Source organism: Pithys albifrons, chromosome 3 (assembly GCF_047495875.1).
Source record: "Pithys albifrons albifrons isolate INPA30051 chromosome 3, PitAlb_v1, whole genome shotgun sequence".
Lineage (NCBI taxonomy): Eukaryota > Metazoa > Chordata > Aves > Passeriformes > Thamnophilidae > Pithys > Pithys albifrons.
The window spans coordinates 8,105,040-8,128,948 of record NC_092460.1 but is presented as its reverse complement, the minus strand read 5'-3'; the positions used below and the strand labels follow the sequence as shown (position 1 = coordinate 8,128,948).

The following is a 23,909-nucleotide window of genomic DNA, read 5'->3' as shown; positions in this document are numbered from 1 at the left end:
AGGTTGCACTTGTGTTCATGGGATTCCTTGGTGCCACAGCACTCCAACACAGTGCAGCACATTTCACAAACCCCATGCATAGGGATGGAGAAGTTATTATTTTCCAAAGGAGTTGTGCATTTCTGACATAAAAATAAACAGACCAACACTTATTAAAAGGTTACACTTATTAATCTGAGTGTTACTAGTTTTGTCTGATCCCTAATTAAAGCAAGCAACTAATGTTTAATTCTTTTACCATAGTTTCCTGTTTAATGTTTTATTTCAGCATTTTAAAGCATGGCAAGAGACTACACACTTCTCAGGAGAAAGGACATTGTGTGTTTCAGAGAAAATCGTTTTCACTATCTTATTTTTATTCTTGCTTCTGGCGAAATAAATAAAAAGTCAGGCCAAACCCCAGTGACTTTTGACTCCACTTAAGCTGAGGAACTGGTTTCAAGTTGAGTCCTGCTGACCTTGCCTGAAAATTTTTCATTTAAGACAAGGGGAAATTTGTGGGCACAAAGCAGCGTAGTCAAAACTCCCTGTGCCCTGCCACTTGCTCCAAGCATAGAGAAGAAGCAGGTTTATTTTTAAACGAACTGGGCTGTGGGAATGTCCTTATAAATTTCTAAACTGCAGGCATGTGATGGACCACTGCAGCAAGAATGATGCTTGGTGTGCTTATTGTGCTTAATGCACAACAGCCTGTGCTTGCTTTAATCACTGCAGTTAACAGTAATAATTGGGATTGTTCTATTTGCTCTTTGTTTATTTGCACCTTTCACAGCTGTAAGTAAAAATTATTTTCCATTTTCTAAATATTGATTGCTATTCACAATTAATTATATTGTCATGCAATAGATTATGGGCCAAATTTGAGCTGAGGAGGTCTGAGGAAGCCAAAACCTGTCCCAGCTTCTTGTACGGCTCTTCTGAAGCCACTTCCTTTTGCAAACAGAGATGGAATCAACCTGATCCTTAATTATCTTTTTTTTCCACAAAACAGAACAATCTACTCACAAAAAGAAATGAACAGTTCAGGTTTCAAGGACTTTGGAACCAGGACTCTGGGATACAACAGAAACGAGAACAGGGGCTGCAGAGCTCCACCAGCCCTTCTACAGAGATGGGCACTTGAGATGAGCCTTTGCCTTGTTACATGTCACCACAGGTTATAAACAAGAGACAAACACAACTTTTGTCCCACTGGATCGTTTGTTACACACTAACAAAAAAAAAAAAAGAAATAAAGAAAAACCCAGTCCTCCCATCAGGGCATAAAACAGAAGGTATGGAAACTAAAAATGAACGTTAGTTTAATTATAAATGTGCTTGTTAGGTGTGGAAAATTAATGGCCAAATCACCAACATTTTTTCACCCAAAATGAGCTGCAGTTCTTTTGAAAAGCAAGAAACTTTCTCTTTACAAAGACTAGATTCTCCTCTACAGCTGTCTCCTAAGAAGATACTACATCTCTATAGGGTATTTCTAATCTACACACTATTCTATGGAAGGAGGAAAAGGAGATTATGTAGACAGCACAAATTAACTCCTTAAGTATCAATGCATCTCCATTTTCAGCCTGAAGGAGTACATATCTTAAGGAGCTATGAAAATAGAAAACAAAATAAATATAACTCAACAGTCCTAACAATTTATAATGCATATACAATTGTTCACCTGCATCCTTTTGATTCTCTATATGAAAGAGAGAAAGCAACAAGGAGAGAAAAGAGAGAAACAAGAACAGATATGCAGGATTAATGAGCAAGTGGACCGCACAGCCCCCCAGTTATGCGTGATATATGACATTTGAAAAGAAGAAAAGTCGTCCCTTCTCACCCCCCACCCCCCAAGCGTGGGGTTACCAAAGGAAGCTCCTTTCACGGAGGTGAGAGAAAACGCTGCACAAATAGAAAACCAGAGAGGGCGAGCTCTGAGGACACAGTGGGGATCTCCGAGTGACAGCAAGGTCGGGATGTCCCCTCCAGAGCTCAGTGCAAAGGAGTAAGTAAAAAAATCGAGGAGGAGAGCAAGTAAAGTGCATTCTTCTGCTCCAGAGCTAACAGACAGGAGACATTAAGATCTGATGTACAGAGAAAGGACAGCCTTAAATGATCTTAAACACAGGATTGGGTAAAGATCTTATACGCAGGCAAAGGGATGGCTTTTTCCAAGTGTCCTTTATCTGACCTCTAGCTCACTTTCCACGATGTAGCTGCTACCTTTTGATTGTGTACCAGTGACAAGCACTTTACAAATTGGGGTTACACAGAAGCAAAGTAAAAATGCATTCAGGTCACGGACATAAAGAACTGAAAAAACTTAGAGACGGTCTGAGTTTGTCACAAACAGATGGGTTAATTGTCTAACCTGGTTTAGGCTGATAAAAAGTGACTGGACTTCTCACACTGGGTTTCACAGACAGAAGCAACAGACAAGCCAATGCTAAAAGACTTGAAGCAAGGAGAGTGAGTTGGTTTGGATCTGGACTTTCTTGAGGTAATGAGAACAGAGAGAGCGAGGACAGCATGGAGAGGAGGGTGGTAGGTACTCACGAATGGTTAAATCCATCACTTGAGAGGCCAAGCAGAAGACAGGATGCTCATACATTTCTCTCTTTTTCCCTATAAAAGAGGATTTGGGCATGCAAGAGGCTTAGGTCAGAGGAAAAGAGGTTATAGGCTATAGGTCAGAGGAAAACTTCATATCAGGTTAAAAGGAAAGTAGCCATAGAGTATTTTGGGATACACACAGGATAAAAAAAAGAAAAGGAAAAAAAAAGAAATAAAAGGAGGGTTAAAATTTAAGATCTTCTGGATTAACCATTCAGCATGCCCATGAGTCACAAGAGAGGCTGTGACCATGACTCTAGAGGTTTGGTCTGAACCATTTGCAAGAATATAATGATCCAAACGTCATGAATAGAGGGAAATAGATTTTCATTGGTTTCAGGCTCCAAGATACTAAGGATTTCAGCCTTCAGTATCTAAGGCTTTCACAGGTATTTCTTCATAAGCATAGCCTCAAGCACTGCTGCCACTGATTTGGTTCTGCATCTCTGACAAAAGTCCCTTAAACATGTGGCTATTCAAGTGTCAGCTTTCAAAGGCAAGATTTCAAAGCCATGCACAGTGTGCAGGAACGTGTCTCACCAAGGTAAACTTGGCATTTGCTCTTCCAAGGAAGCATTTGAACATACAGTGGACTATGCTCATGACAGAAAACCTGATGCATGCAGTCGGCGGATGTTGGGTTGTTCAAATTAACAATCCCAGCATGCTTAGAAATTGGTGTTACAACCACTTTTGCAGAAACAGCATCAAAAAGTGGCTGTGGCCAATCACAGATAAAGGAGGAGAAAAGCAGAAGAGAGCAGATAGTGTGGAATGAACTATTTCTCTGAAAAGGCAGCTGGAAAAAACATAGGTTTGTTGCTTCAAAGTATTCCCAGACCTAAAAGTCACAGTGCAAAAAAGAGGGCAGATAATTAACATAACCAAGAAGAATTGAGGCACAAAAGGAAAAGTACACACTAACTGTTCTACTTTGGAAATGAATGCATTTTTACTTACAGATCATAAAGTTTGTTTTTGCATAGATTTATCTGAAAGAAGAGAGCAAATCTTACCAACGAGTTAGTGATATTTACACAGAGAACCTAAGGGACCCAGCCCTGGGCAGAAGCATCCATCAACAGAAAAGCTGCTTTTGATTCTCAGTACTCCATCCTTGCCAAGTATATTTAAACATTGCATTTTACAGAATACACCAATTAAAATATCCTATGAAGTTGAGTACTTCGATAAATTGCCTGATAATACACTGCTTATGAAACCTTCATTCCTTCTCTATTTTTGTCACTCATTACCAAGTCAAGAGTTGATAAACATCCTTTTAGTGCCCAATTCTTAAGTGTTTCTCACTGGATGCATAACAATGAATTCATTACCACTGGTACACAATTTGCATCATCAGACAGAAAAAAAATGGAAAAAGAGAGGACATGTCATGTACAGAACCTGGACAATTTGCCATATAATGACAACCCAATTTTTCATGTAAACAAGAACTAAGAACAAATCAGAGGGAGTTTTAGGGTTTTTTTCTCCTCTCAATATTGTCCTATAGGCATACAACAATCTTGGCTGAGGGAAAGCTTCACATCACACATGACAGAAACCCAGAGTCTGGAGCAGAACATACCATTCATCTGGACCACACAGGTTTAAGCAACTGGGAACTTGGGAAAAGTTGAGTGGGAGTCTGAAGTTGGGAATAGCAGCCAACAGGGTACCAACATAAACTGATAACATGTAAAGAATGACTGTATCGTAGAGCTTCAGTAACACATATCCTCCAGCAAACTTTAAAATGTCTTTTTGATGGCTACATGTGTCTCTGGTCACTGGTTATTATTCTCCCATAACTTAAAAGGTCAATAATATCAGCTATGCCAGATTTAGAGTGACAAGAAAGAAATCTGATGCAAGTATGGGATCACTGATCAATGACTGTTAAGCAAACTGCAAAGACAATGAAACACTCCCAGAAAAAAAGACATTTTAAATTGGCTACAAATGATTAAACATACATTAAACAGTTTTTCAGCTTTTTATTTTTCATTTGCTTCCTGAACTGTCACAAGCAATTAGCTGCACTATACCTTCAGCTGCAAAGATGACATCCCAAGTATTTCTCAACTTGTTTTTAAAAACCACGATGTGAGTCTGAATACTACACCACTGGCCAAATGCACTAACAATCACAGAGAAAAAGCTACAGTTCTTTTTAACTGTTTCCTTTCTCCTTTCCAGAAAAAGAAACGTTTTGCAAAGCTTCCATTCTTAACTGCTTCTGAAGCCAACACCACAAAAATTATTCTGAATCACAACAGTTTTATTGACAAGAGAATAAATAGCAAATGAGCTTCTTTTAAATAGCTCCCAGCCACAGTTGTTGCCTAGAAATAAAAGAAAAATCATAATTTCACAAAGAAAGAGCCTTACCTTCAATTTTGGCATACTCTGATAGTCGAGTATAATTGACTAGAGCTGCTTGCTCCAAGCATTTACGGATGACTGTTTTTACCTCCTCTTGAGGGACCGGAGTAACTATGTCTTTCATCAGAACCTTGACACAAGAAAATCTGATTTGTTGTGGCATCAGGCACAGGGAACTGCTTTTCTACAAGCCCAGCACATCCATCCATCCCTATACTAGTGCTGTGTGGCTCTCGGGGCATGTGTACAATACGCAGGACCCACTACAAGGTCACCTTGGCCAGCCTAAGACATGGGACCTACCCCTGCTGTATTATTTCCCTTCTGTATCCACACTCTATGGCATGCTTGTACATTTCTGTTGATGATTTTTTAGGGCATGACATTAAGATCTATCACAGCTTGCCCAGTGCCAGGCAATGTTTTGCCTTTCTCAGGCTGTGTTGACTGACTTGGGTTTGGGTCGGGGCTTGGCCATACTGCGGGTAAGCAGAGGTGTGAAAAATGTCGGAGCAGCAGCAAGGCTGGAATAGGGATGGGGAGGATGATGCCAAGCAGGTTTCATAGATCCAGGGGGAACAAATCTGCCTCAATATGGGAATTTCACTGGGCAGCAGCCAGACATTGCTGACAAGGACCTGTGGTGTGGATCCTTTCCAGGGAGATCCTCCACCCTCACGTATCAACACAGACATGGGCTGTGCTGTCTTTAGTGGCCAGGCTACACCTGTGTCTGAGCTGAAGCAGGACAGACACCTAAACCCCCACACTTCAATGTTGAATTACATGTCCTGTGCAAAGCCAACTCCTCCTCAAGCTCTTCTAGATTGGCAGATACATGAATACAGGCAATTCTAATGACTCTCTGCTATTTTTTGTGCTTACCCTTTCCAGTAGCGACAGAGTGGCTTTCAGTGCACCCTCTGGACGGCCAAAAGGAAAGCAGTACCTGGAAAAAACACATCATGTCAACATCAGACCAGGTGCATGTGAACAAGCCTTTCCTGAGCTATAAAGATGCTTTCCTAAATATGCACAAGCAATTTCCTGGTCCCTCTGCCTGGAATGAGCAGTCTTTCTAGGGGGTAACTTTCTAAGGCAGCAAAACAGAATATGGGTTAGTAATAAGCTGGTAGTTTTTGCAGTTTCTTAAATCTGGGTGCCACCTGGAGAGTTTTTATGTCTCCTAGGAGAGAGTCAAATATCATCTTCTTGTAAAATGGAGGAAAAAAACTTCACTGGAAAGGACATTTACTTCCAGCTGGAGACCTGGTGATGCACCAGGCTGTAGGTAACACACATCAGCCATCTGTGTGTGAATGTGCACAACCTGCCCAACGGTGTGCTGGGAGCCATTTATCCCTTTTTATGGGGCAGTATCCATCCTTTCCACACTGAGACAGCCCTGCAGAAAGCCGTGCCCATCAATATTAGGGAAAAGGAAAAATAAATGGGTAATAACTGAGCAGAGAGGAACAGAGATAGAAGAGGATAAGGGATTTTTTTGTTGTTATATTTTAGAAAAAATCCACAGCTTTACTGTGCCTATGAGAGCAAGATGGTTTAAGATATCCTTTAAAGGATATATATTTAAAATCACACTCCAGCTATAAACATGCTTCACTGCCCTGTGTAGGTCTGTGTCACTTATGCAAAATTCCAGTATGCATTCAAAACCTGCCTTTTGGCTTTGCTGCTTATAGGAGGGAGCTGGGAGGAAATCAGTCCTCTCGCATCCAGCCTGGGCTCTCTGCCTTTACCTAAAATGTGTGATCTGATTCTCCAGAAGCACACGAAGCCGCTCCTTGATCTCTTCAAAACGCTCTTTCTCATCCACGGTCACAGTTCCTATCCCATCAGGCCTGGAGGAGAAATGACACAGTGAGTCAGGCTCCACCTTGGCACCCTGGTACCTCAACCCCCCAGCATACCACCCTTTCCAAAAGGGACCTCACCAACTATGAGACCTGGGACAGAGGATGTGTCATGCCGAGACAGGGGTGGCTGCAGCAGTACTGCTGCTGAGGCATCAAAAATAAACAAATAAATAAGTATCCTCTCTCACAGTGATAATCTAGCTGTGGAATCCCGCCTTCCCCCTCATTTTCCTTATTAAAGAAGTCGGAAAAAGGAGATTTCCCCCTAAATACAGGTATATGTAGGGAGTGCGATGCCAGCTTTTGCTGCAGGATTGGGCCCATCGCTGGCAAAATAGGGACTGAATTTCTGCAGAAAAATTCAACTGCTAATTTAACACAATTCACAGTATAAAAGAATATCAACAACATACATAAACAGAACATAAAATTCTGTACTCCTTCCTAACGGCTGAATCACCCCGTTATGGTGATTTCTTGAAGTGAACCATCTTCAATATATTCTGCTGAAATGTGCCCAGCGAGTGACATGCATTTTACACTGAAAATGCAATGCCTTTTCGGTAATTTGATTTATAAAACCCAAGACATTATACAATTTACTGCAGATTTTCTCAGACTATATGACACTCCTGTATTTGAGGAGTGCACAGGAGTGTGTTGAGAGACACCCAGGTCCTCCTGCCTTGGGTGTTTCTCATCTTACACAGAGCACAGTGTGCAGGCAGTCCCTGCCGAGGCTCTCCTGGGGCTGGATGATGCAGTGGTCCCTGCACTCTTCCACCCTGTACCTCTGCTGATGCCAACCCACCCAAGAGCCGAGAGCAGCAATTCCCTCCTTCTCCCCCACACCCACACAGCAAAATCCGCCGTGCAGCAGCATCCCAGGCAAGAGGAGAGAGCGAGTCTAATCCATCCATTGCCAGAGAGACAATCATCGGCACTGCTTCCCATTGCTGGAGAGCAAAGTCTACGGATTTGTGTACTCCTGGGCAACTCTGCTGGCACAGGCACTCTTCAGGTAATATAAGATGTCTTAAAATTGAACAAATGTTCTTACTTAAAGGCCTCCTCCAGTGTTCAGCTTAAGCTGCATAAATCCGCAGTACTAGACTGGTTTGGCTTTACAAAAGACTTGGCAAGGGATTACAAAGCTTCTAATGAACCTCCTGTCAGGGGTTAATTGGTTGGCTTTATTTTCTTCTTAAAGAATCAAAGGCCCTAAACTTAAAAAAAAACCCATAAAAATTTAAAAGATATAAAATCTGTGCAATCACTTCTCCTTGACCCTGCATTTCATAAGCTCTTAGTATCATAAATATGAACTCTGATATTCCAACACAGGTGAATAAACCATTAAAACATTTGGAAAGAAGAACTTGCTAACCGTACATGATATTTACTGCAAAATTTTAAAGCTAAATATACATTAAATAAAACTTGCAACATGGACACAGAAAAAGACTTGAATACCAGGGCATGTATTTAAAGTTAAACAGCATTTAATCAGAATTTTTATTTGATTATTTGCCAAATTCAGTTGTGTATTAAAGAAAAAAATAGGAAAAAAGATTTAGGCTGAAACTTGGATAAAATGTCTCAGCTGGGGAACACATTTCATAAACAATTTTGGAAGTATGGATCTGGACTCATTAGTACCTAATTAGTACTAGTTATTTTGAAGAAATGAGCAAGGCACAAAAAAACCAAATTAGACATCAAGCAAAAATTAATGTCTTAACATACTTAATATAATTTATTCCAAAGTTCCATAAAATATTTAAGCTTCAGACAGAGATGTCCATGCCTTTTGTGATGCTGTGCACCTCACAGTGCCTGGTTTGCACCCAAGCCGAGAAGAGATAATTCAAGGCAGACTGCAATAAATGCCGTACATTAAGGGGCAGAGTTGAAGCCCTTGTCTGACTTTTGGCATTCGGTCCTCCCCCTGTACCGATAACAGCTCAGAGTGTCACTGGGTTAATTGTCTCAGTGCTGACAAATGAGGGAGGAAAGGCTGCCTGCTCTCACAGTGATTTGTTGAGGGACTGGAAAGGGTCTGAAAATTGTGTTACCCTTTGCTGGGTCAATAACCTCAACTGGTGAGATTTAATGGCAGGATCTGACGGCTCAGATTGGGTCGCAGCCCTTTCACATGAATCTCAGCTTCTCACTGTATTCAAAGTGCTCACCATGTAACGACTCATGGTGGACACCCAGGACGGGCTGAGGTGACAGCATCAGCTGCGTCCCAGCTGGCAGTGGTGTCTCTGAAAGCATCACTGACCCACACAAAGATGAAGGGTGGGCTCTGGAGAGAAAGCCTCTGGCCAATGTGTCTCTTGCCCAAGTCACAACACCCCAAGTGATGCCAACCGAACCACTGAGCTGCGCACAGACCATGGAGGTTTAACCCCTTGGCTTTGCCATCCTTGGGATCTGTGTGAGCCAGAAGGACACAAACACAGTAGCTCTGGCCACCGCTCCCTCTGTGCTGGGTGCGCTGTGCAGTGTAAACACACGCTGCTCTCACGTATCATGCAAACTTCAGACAATCTACAGGTCAGCTGTAGCCATTTTTGGAGCAGCGCGGATGTCTGGAAGGGCCTGCCAAGCGAGAGCCATCACCATGGCAAGGACTCCCTTTCTCACCCAGCTGTGGACTATATTGCATCTGACATGATGAGCATCTCTTGAATCTACCTTTCAAATTTTCGGCAAACCATTTTCTCACTGTCCTTCACAAAGTTGACATTTTCGGCAGCATGATAGGAAAGATGTCATGTCGGCTGCTTTTCAAGTTGTTGTCACAGTGGTTAGCACCAGTTCTGTCATCTTTGCTTTCCTCACAATCCCCCATCTTGAGCCATGTCACAAATAATAATACTTCCGATGTTTTTGTCAAATTTCAAATACTATAACCCAGCTGCACATCTTCAGATTTACTAGTTATGTTAATCTTTGTTGCTCATCTTCCCAGAAGCTGAAGCATTAGGAACTCATTAATTAGTGACAAATGCAGGATATAGATAGAACTGGAAAAACACTACCCAAAGCCTTGCACTTAATTTATTAGCTCGATAATTTTGAAACCTAATTAAATATTCAAGTCAAATATACTTTGAAAATGTAATCTTTCTGAGGGAACATATTTATTTTCCTTTTTGCAAGAACACAAAGGGTATATAGCTTAGCAGTGGTATAATTTAAGATTCACTTCTGTGCTAGATACAATTCCAGTACATGGTTGATGGGGCTGAAAAAAAATCCCCAAGAGAAGCTCAAGTCACACCAGCTCGCTGTGAGGCTTATTTGCAATTTTGTTTTCAGCAAAGGTTTCCAGCTCTACTTTGTTATTTGCTATTCGATCTCGTGGACAGAAGCACTGACTCCTCCAGTGAACAGCATCTCTGCAGCAAGGCCAGCAAAAATGCAGCTGCAGGAACTGGTGTTCTCACACACAATCCATAACCACATCCCTGTTGCTCCGAAGCAGTGATGAGAAGTGAGAGGAGAGGAAAAGGGTGAAAAAAAAGTTTTTGGTGGACATGGTATATACAAACACATTTGGGACAAAATGGGTTTGGGTCTATGAATTCAGGCTGATGAACAACATTAATGTCTCCATATGTGTGGAGACACAATTCCATCCAATTCTCTATAGCTCCTACTCATGGATACTTGAGGTGTACGGCAGAAGTTGTGGGCAGAGAGGGAAGCAGAAGGGCAAAAAAGGCAAGAAAAATAACTAACGAGATTTTTAATTATAAGTAAACAAGTTTCAGATCACTCCTTCTGCTGCAGATTCACTGTGTTGGCTCTAAACTAGTAAATTCCCACTGTAAATATTTCATATGAAAAGTTTTAAATGCCACTTTCCTAATCCCCCCATGTTTTTAAGTTTTAAGCCACGAAAACAACAACATCAACAAAGCAGGTGGTGAAATTAAAAAAAAAGGGTTGCAATTTAAACAGCAAAAATTATAGTCCTCGTTTAGCTTAGATGGTTTGTGCAAATTCCAGGGTTAATTATAAATTATAATTAGGACCTGTGATCCTAAGGCCACTGCTTTATTCTACAAGTCCCACCTCCCCCCATGCCCTTTTCTAATTATACCCAGTGCCCCCAGGGCTAGTTATGCTGCTAAAACAAATATATCAAAATGATTTTTTAACAAAGACTAATATATGAAGCAATAGCATGCATTTGTATGCAATTATAAATACACAGTATAGCTCCAGCACGTTAATCTCTTTGACATAAGCCTCTATGAAATACCATGGCGGCTTCGAAATGAAAAGACATATCATCTTTTACACCTTTTATGTTTAACTTGTCTACACTTTTTTTTTTTACTGGGGAAAATATTGCTTACACGTAGCAAACAGATCTTTGCACGCACTGTGAGCCCTGGCATGCAGAGCCAAGGGAAAAAAAACAATGTCAAAAACTGATGCAAATAATTTGATTTTTTAAGTAACAACTCAAATATAAAACACGTGCTGCCTTCAGCTCCCTTGCTGGTTGCCAGGTGCAGCACATATGAGCTATACAGTAAACATCGATGATTAGTGCCTTGGACGGCATGTGTCAGGATAGGCTTTCACAGGATCCCTTGCAGGAAGACTTGCCTGTGCGGAGTCCCACCGGTTGCACAGGGCTGAGCTCTGGGGATGTGGGCAGGATCACAGCTGCCTCCCTGCTGTCTCCCACCTCTCCCCCAGCAAATCGGCTTGAAAGACCCCACCTGCCTAGACCCATAGGAAAAAAGTGTATCAAGCAAACATCGGTTTTCCCCAACTCCCCTTTCTTTGGGGATTCACACAGTGCAGGAAATGTCAGTTGGGAGGCCTTTGTTCAGCTGCTCGTGAGATGCTGCTGAGCATGGGAGCCATTTCATCTCCCAACTCCTGCCTTCATTTTGCTCAGGCTCTCCTCCACGCCGCAGCACCGAGCCAAGTCACGGCTCATCGCCTCCCATGTGCGATCGGCACCCCTGACGCACCGCGGCTGCACCGGATGGTTTCTGAGCCCTGCCATCCTACACCCATTGTAATGAATCACGTCAGCTGTGGAGCTGGTGATCTGCTGGTGGCTGGCAACCCACCACCCTTCAGCACAGGCGCCAGAGCCCACCTGACAGACAGTCGTAGCATGTGCTGTGTCAACACAGACTTATCACTGGGCTGGATGGGACACAGAACTGGCACCCAAGGAAAGGGTATGGCATTACACCCTGCCAGCTTCAACCTGCCTCGCTGCAGCCAGGGCAGTGTGTCTGAATGAGGCGTGGGAACTCAACACAGGGTACTAGGGAAGGATACAAAGGTACCATGATAAAGTGTTCATGTATTTACTACTTAAGGGACCAAAGCAATCCTGGATTTCTTTTGTTTTAACTAGCTATGTAGAAATCCTGCCTTTATGTAAAAACAGCTAGATACGCAATTAGAATACAATGGAAAAAATTACAGGTATGTCATGTAGAGTTTTCACTGCCTCAAAGTTTATGACAATCGCATTATTTCTGCTGTAAAAACACAAAGGAAAGCTAATGGTAACACTAGCTAATGAAAGAGCTACTTCTTGAAAACAAGCTTGAGGCCATAAAATACAGTTTACAGAAAAATAGGGAAGTAATTAATATACCAAATTAATTAACAGAGAGACTTGTAGCTGCTTGGACCTTGGGTAAGTAGTCATTGAACAACTTGCAGACAGTTATGGTGTTCAGTTCTTATTTGACTGGAGGGGATTCAGTCCAACATCCTGATTTTAATAAGCTCAATGCCTGCTAATACTTAGCATGCACATGATCAATATTTAAGTCTTATTTTTAAAAGTTTGGGATTAAGAAGCACAAAAAGAGTCTTTTATGGTACCAACTTTAAAGTTTAAAAATAGTATTATTATATGCCTAAACCAAAAAATAAGCACAAGTGAAACCAAAGCCACTCCTGAAAGTCACTGCAAAAGGCAGGAACCACTGCTCAAGGTTTAGGCACTACTTTTGGACCTAAACAAGCTGAGCTCAACTTCCTACTCTGCAATGTCTTCCATGTGCAGACAGGGAAGCAGTGAAGCTCCTCTAACACATCAGTTCTCTGTGTGTCAATATGCAATATGCTGACAGTATTGTCATAGCCCTATGACATGAAGACAGAGAAAACATGGCAAGAGAAGGCAGGGAAAGATCTTGGTGGCCATGTAAAACCTCTTGTAATTTTACCCCAAATCACAATGTCTTCTCAAAACCACTCCTGCTCTTGCCTTCACTAGTTTTTGAGAACTGCTGATAAAGGAAAGCAAAAACCTCAGTACTATAGTGGTGGTACCAAATGCAGAAACATCAACAAATACACAAGGTATGTTTTTTTGATACTTGGATAACACCGTACCTTTCTTGCCTGTCACTTACCTAAATATAACAGAAATCACATCATCTTTCTCAATGGTAAGACCTTACAAAAGGCATCCAGCGATACCCAGTGGACAAGACTCCATTACCAACTCACTAGTGATCACAACAGTTAAAAAGTGTCAAGTTCCTCAGTCTTAGTGAAGAGCAAGTACCTGGGGAACAGCAAACCACGTGGATACTCCTCTTGTTGATCCCTGCCTTCCTGACAGCCTGACCTTGCAGAGTCAGGTGTCTGCAGGAGGTGAAACTTAGGACAAGTAATTTACATTTAACTCCATTTTCACTTGGCAAAAAGGTGAAATTAAAACAAAATATTAAGGGGACTGTCATGCAAACAGCAGTGATTTACAGCCTTGGTATGGAGAGATCATGTCAGGGGTCTGAATAAGCAACACGAGCCCAAAGGAGACAGGAGACCAAACCCTGACATATAAAGCAACAGGGCTACAAAACGTCTCCAAAATCCTGTTTTGACCATTTCACCTGCTGCGGCTGCAGGGTCAGCTCCAAGCTGGAGGTGCTTTTCCACCAGCAGCCGTCCTGCTCCCATTCCGGCTGCGGTGCAGCGGCCGTGCCGCTGAGGCAGGAGCCGGACAGGCGAGGAGGCGTCATCCCCGCGCTGACGCCTGTCATCCTGTCAGCCTTGACCTTCAGGCTGTCCTCGGCGCCTGCACCGCAGCCTGCCCGCACTTCCCCGCTGACTGCGAGCGACTGTTATCTCGCTGCCTGACCTTATGCAAACACGATACAAACAGACAGCCCACCTCAGCTCCATCACTGTCTGCTGCTAATACAGGAGATTGATAGCCACATGAAATTATCTCCCTGCTCGACCTTCATTACTGGGTGGCATATTCTGACTGACAGCCAACCTCATCCTGGGGAAAGCTAAACCACCCGGTCAGGGTTTTTACTGCCTACAAGTGAAGGAACTTTTTTTTTTGAAAGAAAATCAACACTTATCCAGTTTCAACAGAAAAAGAAGACTTTCTTAAACAGAAAAGTGTCTCATAATTCAGTCTTTCCCAAACCACTGTGCACCCCAACAACAATGTGATGCATGGCCGCTTCAAGATGTTCTGTTGAATGTTATGCTGGGTCTTGGGGCAGGTGTGCCACTTTGACAAATTTTGCACAGAAAGTTTTCAGCTCTGCCATGAGCTATATGTTTCCTGGGGAGAGCAGGGCCAGCCGTAAGACCACGAGCAATGCTTCGACACAGCAGCTGGGAGGAAGGGACACAGCTAAAGCGAATGCGGCTTTGCCCACATCGCAACTGCCAGTAAGGACTGCATGGGTAAGTACTGGCTCTCCATCACTCTCTGCCAGCCAGCTCATGAATGCACGATGCATGCGGCCTTAAGAGCTTTCTGATAAGAAATTGTGACTCTTCTGCTCAAATATTAAGACTTCTTTCAGTAGACACGAAAGATACAGAGTTGTGTTTTCTCTCAGACCCCCTGTGGTCCATTTTCGTGACCTTCTGAGAGCAAAAGCCAGACACTACTCCCTGCAGCCTCTGAACCAAACTGCCGGGTGTTACCCAGAGCCCGCCCTTGCTGGGAATGGGCAATGCTGCGGCCTTGCAGCTCCCGCACAGAGCCTCCTGAAATCCCCACACAACAGAGACACGGTGGTGACCAAGAAGGAATACGAACCTTCAACCTTCTGATGTGAAGTCAACCATCAGCTAAAGACAGCTAAGTCACAGGAAGACACCTCATTCCTTTCTTGAAATATTTTAAATGAGTGACTGGAATAGCCTATCCATGGCTGAGCTGTCCCTCTGGCAGTGCCCAACAGTGCCTGGCAAGGTGCAGCAGCCACACACAGCCCTGCACAGCTTTACAGCACAGGACTGAGGTCTACACACCACATTAGTTTTAATGTAAAACATTTTCCTGAGCCCCAAACTCTCCAGCCCAATGGGGAGGAAATGGCAGGTTGCCACCTCGGCCAGTACTGCCGCATACCTCCTACCACCAACCCTGATGAAGACAAAGCTTCAGCTCTGGCTGTGCTGAATCCTGTGCAGAGGTCCATGGGGGAGCTGTGACTAGCATTTGACCTCTTCTCTGTTACAGGCCAAATGGGATTTGAGCCAGGTCCTTATTCCCACATCAGCCAAGGTTAAGTCCTACCTAGGACAAAGGGCAATGGGGCAGCCAGTTTCGCTGCCCAGTCCCATCTCCTACGTGCCATGTGAGCTATCTCCTAAATACACACCTAAACAAATCAAAGTCCTGACCCTTTAAGGGACTTGGGTGCCCAAATTCCATCCAGCTCCCAGGAGAGCATATAACCCAAGTGCCAGAGCCACAGTGGGCCTCCCTGAGTGGCGGGGATGCAAACTGCCCAGTGTGCTCAGTGACTGAGGAGCCCAGTGCCCTCTGCAACACACTCCTGTGCACTGTACACTTTTGCTTACCTTTTTGGCTCTGGATTCGGCTGGGATTTGGGCTCTTTCTTTTTTTTGGACTCCTTTTTGGAATCCTTTTTTGTCTCCGTTTCAGCGGCAGGGGCATGAGACGCTTTGGCCCCCTCACCGTCTGCACTTGGCTGTGACCCACCAAGTAATTCTGCCATGAGTTGGCTTGGGGGAGTGATTGAAATGTGGGGGGCAAGGCCAGCAGAAAAAATGAAAGAAACAAGAAGAAAGCATGAAAAACTCAAGATAAAACAAAAGGAAATTAAGCTGAAAGGAAACAACTGAAATAATATCACAATTGGTAAAGAAAGAACAAATGAGCAAAGGAAAGTCAGAACTAAAAAAGAAACTAAGGAAGCAAAAACTTGGTTTCCATGACAAGATGTATGAAAGTAACTGCAAAAGCAAATGGCAGCCTTGCAATGTGAAACCTGGGCAATGCTTGTCATAATTTGGGGTGGTATTTACCAGAGCATTTATGAAAACATGTAATTATTTTATAACACTCCTTTCTTCAGCAGGATATGCAGGATACAGAGCAATATCTCAAAGTTCATAATACAACTCAAAGGAAAAAAGCAGAAAAAGAAGTTGTGATAGGTGCTACAGCTGTCAATAAAATAAACAGAGAGAGACAAAGCACAGCTCCATTTCCTCCCATCAAAGGTTTGTCACATTTGAGAGAAAGAAACTGGCTTCTTCTGAAACTGAAACTGCTTTGTAACAGAGGAAGATAAAATCTTCAGTTATGTCCAAGCAATTTTTGAACTGATGTCACGTGGACTTTAAATGAGACATGGGTGCCCAAGGGCTTAAAGCCCTTTTGAACACTGAAGTTTGATACTGCTGAAAATTTCACTGCTGTGACTTGTCAGATCCTCTCTCGCAACAATTAAATCAGCACAGTGTATCATTTACTTGTATTCTTTCAATTTGTGACAGTCACATGTACTTCAACTTTATCTTGTCCAGAACTGCATCTAGCAGGTGCCTGGGCATGAAAGTTAAAACCCTTCATTTCTGGATCCTCTATGTGCATTTTTTGCTGCTTACATTAAACAAGCAATGAAACAAACAAACAAACCGACTATGCCGCTAGAAGTGCTGCTGCCAAACATCCACTGTGAAAACAAATTGGGGATTGTTGTGCATTATCCAAGGAAACCTATATTTGACAAAGCCATCCCTTGCTGGCTAGCCATGAAGAATTCCTTACCTGTTGCCATGAACATGTGATGCACAAAAGGCAAAGCTGTAGTGAAGTAAGGTGGGGTCAATCATAGCTCCGTTTTCTGCGCGCTCTAGCAAATCTCTGAGGTAGCAGAGATGTCTGTGACAGCCTCTCACTCCATTACGTGCACAATACTCATCTAGCACAAAGACCTGGCCAGGACTAAACCAGCCCTGTTTAGAAATAGAGAGACTTGATTTTAAATATAAGTTATTAAATACAAAGGCTATCAGATTTGGAGGTGTAGTGGTCAACTGCTCTAATAAAAGAAATACAAACCTAAGGCTATGTTAAGGAAAAAGGAGAGAGGTCACTCAAACAATACAGTCTGTACATCATCACTCAAACACAGCCCATACTCAGTGCAACTGTTAACAAAAACATATTATGCTACAATTAAAGGGAAATGTCATTTAAATGCTGAAAAGTTAGGCCAGTTCATGTCAGTGCCTAGCAAAAAAAAAAAAACAACCAAAAAAAGACACCTTTAAAAGATGACAAAGGTTTGGTTATTTAAACAGTGTGAAACAGTAATCTCATTTCAGGGATGGGATTGTACATTTGGCCAGGAGCAAGAAGACTGATCTGGGGGAAGAGGATGGAGGATTATGCTGAACAATGACTTCACTTGCATCTGGCAGGTAGAAACATCCTGCAAGACGAAGAAAGGCAGCTCTGCAGTATCAGAAAGGGACGTTTCCTGTTGTCCTTATTTTGTACCACGGGCAACACGCTCTGACACTGCCCACCTCCTCATCACTGAAGCAAGAGGAGCTCTGCTCAAGAGCTGGGTTTCTTTACGCATGTAGAAACCTCAGCCTATTTCTGTCTGTCAGTTCTGAGGGCCTGGTGATACACAGCTTGTGGTGCAGTGTCCAGACTTCCCCGGAGGATGCCCTTCCCCATGAGGGGACGGCTCCGGTGAACGTCCTGGGACAGCCGAAGCGGAATGTGCCTCTGCCTTCGGGAAAGGCACTAATGAGAACTAGAATAATCTCATAGATTGCTTTTCGAAATGCTGCAAAACCGTCAATATTTACATGGAAATTTGGGCGCTAAACAATTGCTAAGACGCAGCTCTGGAATGCATCAAGCTGCAAAATCTTTCATCGTTTAATTGAAAAGTTCCTGCAGCGGGCGGGAGAGTAGTTGAGGCAGAGCACTGCCCCTATAGGCAACTTCTTTGCCACCCCATCTGTTACCCCAAATGCTACATCTTAGAAACAACACTGCTGTGAAAGATTAAAATATATTTTCTACCACTCAGATGACACCAAATCTTTTCTAGATGCCAAAATAGCTGCTTTGAAAAGAGTTGAAGAAATATCAATTAAGAGCTCAAAGACATAGAAAAGGATTTGCTCATCCTTATTGGGCCAACTCCAAAACAGATTGAGAAAAGAATTAAAATAATGAGGGGAAAATGATAGATATAGGGAATAGCTACAGTGCTGGGATCACTAGAAGTGCACATTTCAAAATGAAGACACAGAACAATGCAGATGGGACGACTCTCTGGAAGGCTATTTTTTGGGAGGGGTATATTTGCCTTCACCACTTTTAATGGTATTTTTGTCTGCTTTTTCGTTGGTGGTGTTATGCTTGATCTGGAGTTCTTCACGCTGCCTGTTTGTTACATTCTTGGATGATCTCTTCACCTTGTCTCTCTTCACATAAGTCTTTGGCTATCAAGCATGGTAAAAATACAGAAATGTCATGATTGCTCTGCAATAGAAAGATGTCTGTGTTTGGTTATGGGGATAGAAGTGCAGCTGAAATTGTTACATTCACCTAATACATACAAAGGACTCATTTCTCCTTAGGAGGTGAAATCTTGGTCCTACTGACATCGACGAGAAGGATGGCACTGATTTCACTCGAGTCAAGTATCAAACCCAGAGTTTGAGGTGAAGGAAACAGAGGCTGGACTCAGTGATCCAGAGCACCCCACAATTGCTCCCCTGAACTGGGTGTTGGTACTCAGAATGAGATAAGGAACAGGGGCAAACACTCAGGATTTCTGCCATGTCGCAATGAGGGGAAGTGTGAGCAGAAGCTCAGAGGTTCAGTGATGAGCCTCAGACCTCACAAGACTTTGGGCAGCAGCCAGTGGGTGGAGAGATCCAGAGTCCAGGACAATCAGGCAGTCTTCCTTTGCAGGCAGACGTAGGAAATAAAATACCTGCTGCCGAATGAGGCTCCAAAAGAGCAGTAAATGCTGCTCAGCATAGCCCCAGAAAAACTCCTAAGGTTTGACGAAAGGTGGTATTCAGACAGATCTTCCACATCTTCAGGCAGATCCTAGTTCTTGATGAAGACTTGCCTAGCCCAACCAGTCAGCACCCAGCCAGGCTGGCAAATGCAGCTGACAGCAATGACACATGGGGTGTCAGTCCCCAGTGCAAAGAGGGGTAGCTCAGCATGGTCTCACAGATGTCTCCGATGGAATGTGGAAACCTGGAGCTGACAATGGAGAAAGGGCACAGAGCACAGGGAGATCAAATATGTTCAACAAGCTGAACTGCTCCAATATGGGAGCAGCAGGGAGTGCCATGGGACCTTTGGACCTGGGAAAAGCAAGGATTGGTCAGGGAAGGTGAAACACGGGCCAGCTTTCTAAGGGCAAATGCAAATTTTGAGAATAACAGAATTTTTGAGGGAAAATGTTCACATTTCAGTAGTTGAATTTTCCCTTTTACCACAGGAAGTCCAAGAAAACTAAATCCTCGGGGCCTGCCTTGTAGATTTCTTAACCTGTCTCCTTCCCATCATCTTGGCTAGGCAGGGCACTCTGAAGACCTTCCCCCAGTACATGGTGTGCTGTATAATGTGAATTCCATGGATGCTGACACATCATGGTCAATACAGTTCCAGCACAGACACGACTGTATGAGCTGGATGCTGGCAGTGGGTTGGGAAGTCTTGGGAAAAGCTGACGGGCAGTCTCAGAAACAACACACACTTCCAAGTGAAAGGAAGTGAAGGGAAGACCCACATGGTGGGGGGGGGGGTTGTTGTTGTTGTTGGTGGTCCATACTAAGCTGAAACAGCTGAATACTCTTCCCAAAAGTTCAGGAAGAGCCCTGAGCGTGACTGTGCTACCAGTTTGCGAACTATGGGCAGGAGCCCTCAGTAAGCTCTGCAGAAGCTCTTCCCCTTCCCCAGCACTGAGCTCCCTGCCAGTAAACATCACTTCTGCTGTGGCTCAGATGAGTCAGCCAGGCTGTTTGTTTTCCTAGGGATGCCTGGCTCAGCCCGTGAGTGGGCTCACAAATTGCGTTGTTTAACCTGGTTCCACAGAAAGGAAGTGATGCTGAGTTATCCTCTGTGTCAGGGTGAATGCTGTGTCTGGGTTAGGTCTTTCCTGGCCCCTCCACATCCACGTTTGAAAAAAGAAGAGGTGTGACGAGGCAAAACTCTGTGGAACCTTGCATGGAATGTCCTGTAGGGAGAATAAGAACTGTCCAGTGGCACACAGAGTGGACAGAGCAGGCTTACCACGGGCTCACAGTTCCTCCAGCCAAGTCAACGCAGGGCTATCACCAACATCCCAAAGACACAGTAAGAACAATGGGAGCTCTTTGCAATTAAACTCGAATTTTGAGGTCAGTCTGGTTTTTTTCTACACCACAATCAGGACAAAACCACGGTAAAGCAAGTAACGAAGCACATGAAATCCAAGCATAGGTGAACACAGGCCATTATTCTCTTCCTTACAACACTGCAATGGGTGATTTGAAAGAAGATCAAATTAATTGGTTAATTGGTGATGATCCACTCCGAAGAGGCATGAGTCTTGGTGCTGAGGGGAGCTCCACCACTCCAGCAGCTTCTAGCAAGGGCCTAAACATCTCCATAGCAAGCAGAACTGCAGCTGGTGGGTTTCTTGAAGAAAAACATTGTTAATTGCTTTCAGTGATGGCCTCGCACCTCTCCATGAGTTTAATTCAACGGCCACAGCTCTCTCACCAGGCCTGAGATTGCACAGAGACAAACGAGCGGCAAGCCAACCTCTCAGACATGCATGGATGGGGATGGTCTTCCTAGGATCAGCCATGCGTGGGGAGCAGAAGCTGCATGCCAAAGTCACTGCCTGCCAGAGCAAAGACCTCGATGGAACTGGTGAGGAACCTGCTGCAGGTCTGACAATGCTCCCCCCAAGCCTACTTGTACCCCTTGGGTATCTACGGGTAAAGTGCAGCCTTCCCCCATCCCGTCCTTACCTCAAGGGATGTCCACAACCATTCCTCCTAGCCTTGCCTCTCCTCAGGAAGGTGACAACTCACTACCACTAATGGCATTTACTGATTCTCAGCTCTTCAGAGGAGATTGGTCCTTGCATCTGGTGCAAGAGGCAGGGTAGTGAGAGAAGCACCATGGTGGAGGGGGATGTGAGGGGCAGGATTTGAGACTGACAGTCTCATTGCCAACTGCTGTGTTCTCAGGGTGCTCTTTTAACAGCAAAGCACTTGAGAGTCCTAGCTCCAAGACTGCAGAGCTGGCAAAGATGAAGGCTCTTGGCACGGGGTATTCCTTCTGCTGAAGGAGCCCACCATGACATCCCAGTATGAAGGGTTCTGTGCAACTCTAGGAGGGCAGCAGGTCAGGATCTGTCCCATGCCATGTTCAGGGCAGGTCCTCCTTTTCAGACCCCTCTAGAAAGGACTTATTTGGTTGTTTTCTCAAAAACCAAGAGCCTCTTCACCCTCCTCACTGAAAATCCCTAAAAATTAATTGCTCAAGTTGTATTGTTATAGGTTATTTGTCATTTAAACCCTTAGAGTACCCAAGAGCCCTCAAGCGCTGCCCTCCAGACAAAGGCTACAAGCTGTCCTGGAGCATCTCCGTGCCACTATCCTACAGTGGGCTGAGAGCTGCAACTGCTTCCCATAGGAGTACTCAGGATGGGCATGCGGCTATGTGAGCAAGGACAGACTGCAGCATCACTGCAGTCTTCCACACAGTACCATCTGTTACCTGCTTGGGATCCCTGCTAATAAACAGACATAAAGGTGGGCCACAGTTATTCGTGGTGGGACTCCACTGATATGGGAGGTGGTGTCAGACCATCATCTCTCCCCTGTTCTTTCATCCAGAAGACTCTGGAAGGCAGTGCAGGAGGCTGCAAAACACTGCTCTCTACCTCACATCCCCACACTGGAGTTTGTCTTTGCAGGAAGAAACATTTTAAGCATTGCAAACAGAAACCATAAAGACAGTGCAACTGGAGAAGAACAGCAGTCAATTCACTGCAGGCAGCCTCTCAAAAGAAAATACCTCTGGGCCAAATTCAAACCTGGTGTAAACAGAAGTCAATCTTCCAGCAACAGGGGGATTAGCCCCCACTCGCACTAGCTTTGACTTTGCTGCTTGATGTTTATATCACTAGAGACCAAAGAATATACTTGCCAGACAAGAATAGGAATCATTAAGTCTGTGGTCCAAAGTGAGGCGCTGAACCATCTCAAAGAGTGAAGCGTGGTCAAAGTTACAGGGATTGGAAGAGATAAATTCATCCATGCCATGCTTTTGAGCTCTATCTGCATCTGTTCATTTATACATATAGAGAAAGACACCATTTAGAGAGATATAAGACATTTTAGTTGACAAATACAACAGAAAAAATATACAGTATGAAGCACAAAAGCTAAATATCTCCTCTTCCCTCCACTGCCATTGAGTTTTCTCTTTGCAGGCTACATAGTACACTTCACCTCCCATTGTCAACTTGCATCAGTTATGGACTATATTATTGCATTTAGGCAAAAGATTTTAGAATTAACATCTTGTCAACTGCTCATTATAGTGCATTATTCTGTACTTAAAACCAGAACACAAACCCAAGAATTCACTCTGTATCTTACAATAGGCTGTGAGTTAACAGAATTTTGGCTCACATAAGTAAATTAGCTCCTATTTAGATAGTTGTGGTTAATTGTAATAGATTCTGCCATTCTAATGAAGTTACAGCTGTAGCATTTTCCTCTACATTTGCTATGTTTTCTAGGTATCAGACCAGTTGCGTTGTTCTTTATCCAAATGCCAATGTTTGTCTTCCCCACGGCAATTTTTTTCCTAATGGCAACTTCAAATGCTACCTCAGTGAAATAAAAAGATGCTCTTTTAAGCATTGCTAAGAAGTTAAATTGATATGTAGTTTGTTGTCACAGAGGCAGTAACCCGACAGTGCGCCGGAGCTGCCAGTCATCCCGACGGAGAGACTGAATTCCCTCTGCCTGGATTACGAGCTGCCATTTTTGGGTGAATTAACAGCCTCAACGTATTCACACTTCTCTGCTTTGGGTGACGTTTACGGGCACTAGCTCCTAGGGGCTAATTAATTAATCTCAACATGGTTAACTAAAAATACACCAAATTCAGCAGTTGAAATGAAGCTGCCAAACCGGCCTGGGTGCGGCCAGCCGGGACCCTGCTGGGAGCAGGTTTTGTTCTACCAGTGGCTGGGGAATTAAAGGACACCTTTCACTCGGTTTTGTCTGTGCTCAGCTTCCTACTATATGGGTTCTTGCCAAATCCTTGACAAAGAAAATAGGATTTAAATCCTTCCCCTGTTTATAGCCTCCTACGGGTACTGGGTGGCCTTGAAACAATGTGGCTGAAAGGACACAAAAATGCAGGTTTTTGCAATAGGAGTATATGGTAACTGTATTTGTTTTAAAACAAAATCCCTCCTTACCAGAAAAGAACTCCCAAAATCCTTCATTAAAAAAAATTCAAGTAAATAAAAAGAGCTTTAAATGAGAGTGAGAATGTTCTTTGATATATGTTCTACTATTCAATATTTAGCTGTGAAGGATGGCATGTCTTTCTAAATACCTCGGTCGTGTCAGTGCTCTCATAATATTACTGATCATTGGAAGCAATCTATACATTTTCTGTATAGTCTGTCATTGTCTACACACAAACTATATAAATAACATCACCCACTGGAAAGAAATCAG

General features: G+C 43.5%; 1 protein-coding gene across 13 annotated transcripts in view; it reads right to left on the bottom strand.

Moving 5' to 3' along the window:
* Positions 1–23,909, bottom strand: part of CADPS (calcium dependent secretion activator) — a 216,362-nt gene that overhangs the window by 64,552 nt on the left and 127,901 nt on the right. For 4 of the 13 annotated variants that reach the window (XM_071550331.1, XM_071550332.1, XM_071550337.1 and 1 more), the window contains exons 12-18: positions 22,357–22,493; positions 16,933–17,120; positions 6,750–6,851; positions 5,875–5,938; positions 4,996–5,119; positions 2,545–2,613; positions 1,667–1,684 (exon numbers count right to left, since the gene is read on the bottom strand). In XM_071550331.1, the coding sequence (XP_071406432.1) occupies positions 1,667–1,684; positions 2,545–2,613; positions 4,996–5,119; positions 5,875–5,938; positions 6,750–6,851; positions 16,933–17,120; positions 22,357–22,493 (702 nt within the window). Of the gene's footprint in view, positions 1–1,666; positions 1,685–2,544; positions 2,614–4,995; positions 5,120–5,874; positions 5,939–6,749; positions 6,852–15,716; positions 15,882–16,932; positions 17,121–22,356; positions 22,494–23,909 lie in introns of all 13 variants that reach the window. The other 9 variants (XM_071550336.1, XM_071550344.1, XM_071550340.1 and 6 more) reach the window with 4 other exon arrangements.